Source organism: Nerophis lumbriciformis, linkage group LG03 (assembly GCF_033978685.3).
Source record: "Nerophis lumbriciformis linkage group LG03, RoL_Nlum_v2.1, whole genome shotgun sequence".
In the NCBI taxonomy this organism is placed as follows: domain Eukaryota; kingdom Metazoa; phylum Chordata; class Actinopteri; order Syngnathiformes; family Syngnathidae; genus Nerophis; species Nerophis lumbriciformis.
Window position 1 is genome coordinate 67,117,886 of NC_084550.2, and position 7,115 is coordinate 67,125,000.

The 7,115-nt window shown below is 41.5% G+C and overlaps 1 protein-coding gene across 1 annotated transcript in view; it reads right to left on the reverse strand.

Annotated features, from left to right (window-relative positions):
• Positions 1 to 243: 243 nt before the first annotated feature.
• crtc1a (CREB regulated transcription coactivator 1a) overlaps positions 244 to 7,115 on the reverse strand; it is a 93,165-nt gene continuing 86,293 nt past the window's right edge. Inside the window, exons 13-15 of the mRNA XM_061941562.2 lie at positions 4,124 to 4,207; positions 3,782 to 3,956; positions 244 to 3,265 (exon numbers count right to left, since the gene is read on the reverse strand). Coding sequence (XP_061797546.1) covers positions 3,060 to 3,265; positions 3,782 to 3,956; positions 4,124 to 4,207 — 465 coding nt within the window. The 3' untranslated portion in view covers positions 244 to 3,059. The remainder of the gene's footprint in view (positions 3,266 to 3,781; positions 3,957 to 4,123; positions 4,208 to 7,115) is intronic.

Genomic DNA, 7,115 nt, shown 5'->3' on the forward strand with positions numbered 1-7,115 from the left:
CAGACCTATGTAAGCGTCAATATATACCTTGATGTTGCAGAAAAAAGACCATATATTTTTTTAACCGATTTCCGAACTCTAAATGAGTGAATTTTGGCGAATTAAACGCCTTTCTATTATTCGCTCTCGGAAGCAATCCGCCATTTTCTCACTTTCGTCGGTGTGTTGTCTGAGGGTGTAACAACACGAACAGGGACGGATTCAAGTTGCACCAGTGGCCCAAAGATGCGAAAGTGGCAAGAAATTGGAGGAAATTTGTTCAAAATACGAGGCTGTGGGGAAAGCCGACGAAATGGTCAGTCGTTTGTTCCGCACACTTTACCGACGAAAGCTATGCTACGACAGAGATGGCAAGAATGTGTGGATATCCTGCGACACTCAAAGCAGATGCATTTCCAACGATAAAGCCAAAGAAATCTGCCGCCGGACCCCCATTGAATCTGCCGGAGTGTGTGAGCTATTCAGGGACAAAGGACCTCGGTAGCACGGCAAGCAATGGCGGCAGTTTGTTCCCGCAGACGAGCGAGCTAAACCCCCTGGATGTCTTGGCTCACACCGTCCCGAAGATGATCAAGAGAAGAATATCGACCCTAACTTCCCTGGCCTGCTGACATGAGGGTATGTCTACAGAATATATTAATTGATGAAAATTGGGCTGTCTGCACTCTCAAAGTGCATGTTGTTGCCAAATGTATTTCATATGCTGTAAACCTAGTTCATAGTTGTTAGTTTCCTTTAATGCCAAACAAACACATACCAATCGTTGGTTAGAAGGCGATCGCCGAATTCGTCCTCGTTTTCTCCCGTGTCGCTGGCTGTCGTGTCGTTTTCGTCGTTTTCGCTTGCATACGGTTCAAACCCATATGGCTCAATAACTTCAGTTTCTTTTTCAATTTCGTTTTCGCTACCTGCCTCCACACTACAACCATCCGTTTCAATACATGCGTAATCTGTTGAATCGCTTAAGCCGCTGAAATCCGAGTCTGAATCCGAGCTAATGTCGCTATAGCTTGCTGTTCTTTCCGCCATGTTTGTTTGTGTTGGCTTCACTATGTGACGTCACAGGAAAATGGACGGGTGGTTAAAATCAGGCACTTTGAAGCTTTTTTTAGGGATATTGCGTGATGGGTAAAATTTTGAAAAAAACTTCGAAAAATATAATAAGCCACTGGGAACTGATTTTTAATGGTTTTAACCCTTCTGAAATTGTGATAATGTTCCCCTTTAACAAATGACAGTAGAATAAGCACACTGATTGAGGAGTCATAGTAAAACGACCTGAAATTTACACTTTACATGTAGTGTTGGAGTTGTCCAACTTTTTGTGTGGCCATAAACGCACCAGTGGCTAATTGCCATAGTGTATGTGTTGGTGCAAGTGAGAGAGAGCAAGCGGCTGCTGTTGATATAATAGATGACAAAGAGTTGCTTTTGGCTTGGTTTGTACGGTAGACAACGACCAGTTTTGCTAGATAAAAGTATTTTACACATTGTTTTGGTGTGGTTATGGCCGACAAACAATTTCGCTAAATAAAGGGACCGATGGAATTCCTGTCCTCCTTTAAGTGTCTCCACAGACGTTACAATAATTTAAGTGTTGACAAACATCTGTTGTGGCCGCCTTTCGTCACCTGTTACTCACAGTTGCATTGCAAAATCATACAAAACAAACGATTTGTTTATTTTGTTTAGAGTGGGATTTGATTTTTTGCGCGGCATAGATTTGCTGTGCGCAGAAGACGCGTGTGCAGTGCGCAATTGCGCAGGAGCGCACCTTAGAGGGAACGTTGCTTAAGACCCACCTTTTTGATTTGGATTTGACCTAATATTAATTATTTTATTGAAGTAATTTGTATTTTACTTTTTATCCTATTAGTTAGGCAAGATTGTATTTAGTTCTATTTATTTATTATTTATCTACTGTATATTTATTTTATTTTTAATTATTATTTTTTTCGATTAATCTTCATATGTCTTACTTGTATTTTATTCTTTACCTCTACTCATGGTTCTTACTATTTTACTAGTTTTATTATTTTTATTTTCCAACGTTCCTCAGATGAGCCATCTGCCTCAGGAGTTATCGGCCGTGCTTGTGGGGGCGCTTTTGTATCAGCGTCCTGGTGGCCATGGTCAGATAACCTGGTGCAGATGGCTCCTGTGATAGTGTTTACTCACCTGGCTCCTCTGTACTCAGACATGCAATCATTTGTCCATATAGTTGCATATGTGTGTATGTTGTGTGTGTGTTTTTGATAATGGGGGATATTGGGGTATTGTTTTTAACTTTGTAAAGCACTTTGCGTTGCATTTCTTTCATGTGTGAAAAGCGCTTTATAAATAAAGTTTGATTGATTGACTGATGTGGCGCCCTCTGGTGGTTGTGGCCCTAAACAACCGCACAGAAGGGCAAAATAAGCAGGGTTTTGGCGCTAAGATTTCAAGGGAGGCTCAGAAGCTTGAAAAAAAACATTTAAATTTTTTTATTTAAGCTTGTTTTTAGAAAACACTGCTGAAATGTTCTCATTTTGAATACTCGAATACTAACGCTGTCATTTTTCAGATATACAATAATCTTAGTTAGGTTTTAAATAGACTTCTCTCCCACCTCCGGGGGGTTTAGTACTTTTCCAGACGCATCTGTCTTGTAAAACCTAAATTTCTCACATCACAGCTGTGATCTTTCCACTGATGTGATATGATGCCATGCCATAGTACTGTTAATGATAGGACACCTTCAGAATAAACTACAATACTCCAGTCATTCACTTAAATAAAGCTGCAATACCGTTTGACTGACTTTTCCCCCCCTCGGGCTCCCCACGCTACGCCACTGTAGGATTCTAAGATCCCTTTTTTCCTTGAAAGTCTCCAAACCAATCACAAAAACTCGACATTTAAGACAAAAAAAAAAAAAAAAAGGTGTGTCGCTGGCAAAAGGAAGTGACAGAACCAGGAACGTATTTCATACCTTCTAGTTTGTCATCCATCTTTCCAATTCGGGAAAAAAAAAGGACGCAGGTTGCTTTGGCAAGTTGTCCTCAGGGGGGGGGGGGGCATCAGAGCCGATCGAGGCGAAAGGCGTCCTCTGTGGCTGGGTCCGCAAGGATCATGTCCGGGTCGTTGAGCATGTGCAGGCCATCAAGTGTCAGTGGGTCGATTTTTAGGTCATCCAGTGGGAAGTGGGTGTCGATGTCGAAGCTGACATCTGTTGACAGGGAGGCTGTCAGGTCCTTCGGCAGGCTGGGGGGGGACTCTCCACTCACTGACCAGGGGACAGACACGCACAGGCAATAAGGAATCGGTCCTGCTAGACACCGGCACCTATTTAATAATACCACCTTAACATTTGACAACCATACAATTATACACATATTTAATAATATACAACAAAACAATTACACATTTATTTAATAATACCACCTTAATATTTGACAACCAAACAATTATACACTTATTTAATAATACCACCTTAACATTTGACAACAAAACAATTATACACCTATTTAATAATACCACCTTAACATTTGGCAACAAAACAATTGTACACCTATTTAATAATACCACCTTAACATTTGACAACAAAACAATTATACACCTATTTAATAATACCACCTTAACATTTGACAACCAAACAATTATACACTTATTTAATAATACCACCTTAATATTTGACAACCAAACAAAAAAAACCCGTTCTTGTCTTACATACGGATGGGGGAATGATAGGCAAAATTCCCCAATAAGTTCAGTTCCTCTTTTATCCAATAGAGAGCAGCACCTGTTAGAATGATGTTGGGGATGTTGCCATGGCTACTGTAGCCCAGAGGCTGAGAGCCCTGGAGGTTGCAATGACCACCAGACAAGCCCATCATGAGGGCCTGGGAGTAGTTCAGGGTGGAGGTCTGGTTGTTGTCAGAGCTGATGGAGCTTTCCATCATGTTGAACTCCGCCAGCTGGCAACAACAAAAGCAATAGAATAAATGCTACGACAAGTGGAATTGCAATGCCAAAAACCGACAGATGGAAATGAGCAAGGTGCTAAATCTGGGGCAGCCATCTTCTTAATGTAACTGCACATTGTCCTTCTAATAAACAAATTAAGAAAAATATAAATAAATACCTGTTGCGAGAGGGCACTGGCCTGAATGCACGGGAGCTGCTGGTCATAGAAGTCTGAGAAGACACTGCCCAGTATGGAGTTATGCTGCCAAAATAAAGACACATGCAGACATTATTTGATGTATGGATGTTAAGTGCACATTGGGAAAACTAATTCAGAGCACCTGGAGCTCTCTAAATCCATGCAGTATTACAAAACCCAAAACCAGTGAAGTTGGCACGTTGTGTAAATGGTAAATAAAAACAGAATACAATGATTTGCTAATCCTTTTCAACTTATATTCAATTGAATAGACTGCAAAGACAAGATACTTAATGTTCACACTTAGAAACTTTGTTTTTTTTTTTTGCAAATAATCATTAACTTAGAATTTAATGGCAGCAACACATTGCAAAAAAGTTGGCACATTGGCATTTTTACCCCCATACCATCACAGATGCTGGCTTTTGAACTTTGTGCCTATAACATTTTCGGGTGGTTCTTTTCCGACATCCACAATTTCCAAAAACAATTTGAAATGTGGACTCGTCAGACCACAGGACACTTTTCCACATGCGTCAAGTCCATCTTAGATGAGCTCGGGGCCCAGCGAAGCCGGCGACGTTTCTGGGTGTTGTTGATAAATGGCTTTGGCTTTGCATAGTAGAGTTTTAACTTGCACTTACAGATGTAGCGACCAACTGTAGTTACTAGAGATGCGTGGTTTGCGGACACAACCGCGGAGTCCGCGGATTATCCGCGGGTCGGGCGGTTGAAATAAAAAAAATTTGATTTTATCCGCGAGTCGGGCGATTGAAATAAAAAAAAAATTAGATTTTAAATAGATTCAGGCGGGTGGCAGTTAAACCAATTCAGAAATATATATACATAGTTAAATGTTGTTACCCACATACGAAAAACGAGCAGGCACCTGCAGCACGCCACAACAGAAGAAGAAGAAAAAAAAAAGATGGCAACGCCGGCAGCAAACGTGGTACGCGACAAACTAAAAAAGGGAATACTAAAGACCAGGGGAAAAAAAGTCCAGAAAAGTTCAGCGTGGACTCGTTTTTATGAGGTTGTAAATCAGGATGATAGTAATGCTGGCTACGTGATTTGCAAGAGCTGCGACGCTGTTTATGTCTACGACAGTCACAAAACCGGGACATCTAACATGGTTGCATCACATTTGTGCAAAACCCCGAAACCTCCACAAACACCCTGAGCATGAGCAGTTTCGTCCGCCGTGATCCCAGAAGAGTGCCACAGGATGTTAAAACAAGATAGAACGCAGCTGCCTGCAGCAGTTTGAGTGGCGCGAGCGCGCTTGGAGGTGCGCTCAGCGCGGCTCCCAGATGATTGCGCACTGGTGTGTGTCTGGGCCGTGACAGCGTGGCACGCATTGAATGTCTCTGCTGCATTGGATCAGTCTCCTTTCTTTAACAGGCAAAAGCTTTATAACCTCACTAATGCCTTGCATCGTCTATATTAGATATATAACAACGGGTGGGTGCGGGCGGGTGCGGTTTTGATAAAATGTTAGCTCGGTTGGATGGCGGATGGGTGACGACTTTTGTGATGCGGTTGCGGATGAAATAATTGCCTATCCACGCATCTCTAGTAGTTACTGACAGTGGGTTTCTGAAGTGTTCCTGAGCCCATGTGGAGACATCCTTTACACACTGATGTCACTTTTTGATGCAGCACTGCCCTGAGGGATCGAAGAAGCTGTGATTTCTCCAGATTCTCTGAACCGTAGATGGTGAAATCCCTAAATTCCTTGCAATAGCTGGTTGAGAAATGTTGTTCTTAAACTGTTGGACAATTTGCTCACAAATTTGTTGACAAAGTGGTGACCCTCGCCCCATCCTTGTTTGTGAACGGAAGCTGCTTTTATACCCAATCATGGCACCCACCTGTTCCCAATTAGCCTGTTCACCAAACAAGTGTTTGATGAGCATTCCGCAACTTTCTCAGTCTTTTTTGCCACTTGTGCCAGCTTTTTTGAAACATGTTGCAGCCATATTTGCAAAATATAACAGTTTACCACTTAGAACTAAAAGTATCTTGTCTTTGCAGTCTATTCAATTGAATATAAGTTGAAAAGGATTTGCAAATGATTGTATTCTGTTTTTATTTACCATTTACACAACGCTTGTAATATATTATACTCAATACTCTGCAAGGACCACAGGCAAATACAGACTTTCACTGGAAATGATGGGGGGGTGCCGTGGTCGGGGGGGGGGGGGGGGGGGGGGGGGGGGAGCGTGGTTGGGGGCGTGGCTAAAAGGGGAGGAGTATATTTACAGCTAGAATTCACCAAGTCAAGTATTTCCTATATATATATATATATATATATATATGTATGTTTATGTATATATATATATATATATATATATATATATATATATAGGAAATACTTGACGTTCAGTGATATCTAGCTATATATATATATTTTTTTTTATATATGTATATATATATTTTATTATATATAAAATAAATACTTGAATTTCAGTGTTCATTTATTTACACGTAATTGTCCATCCTTGTTCTATTCTCTGTCACTATTTTTCGAACCATGCTGAACACTCTCTCTGATGATGCATTGATGTGTGGCACGCACAAAAGTGCTTTCATCAAATGCACTAGATGGCAGTATTGTCCTGTTTAAGAGTGTCACAACATTGCTGTTTACGGCAGACGGACTGCTTTACGGTGTACAAAAAAGTGACTGCTGTTGTTGTCACGCTGGGAGGACGTTAATGAAACTGCCCAACAATAAACCCACATAAGAAACCAAGAACTCGCCCTCCATCATTCTATAGTTATAACGTGATTGGGCAGGTACGCTTTTTTATATTGTGGAGGACCTGAGTCCGCCTGAATTTCGGGAGATTTTCGGGAGAAAATTTGTCCCGGGAGGTTTTCGGGAGAGGCGCTGAATTTCGTGAGTCTCCCGGAAAATCCGGGAGGGTTGGCAAGTATGTGTCAGCAGGCCAGGGAAGCTAGG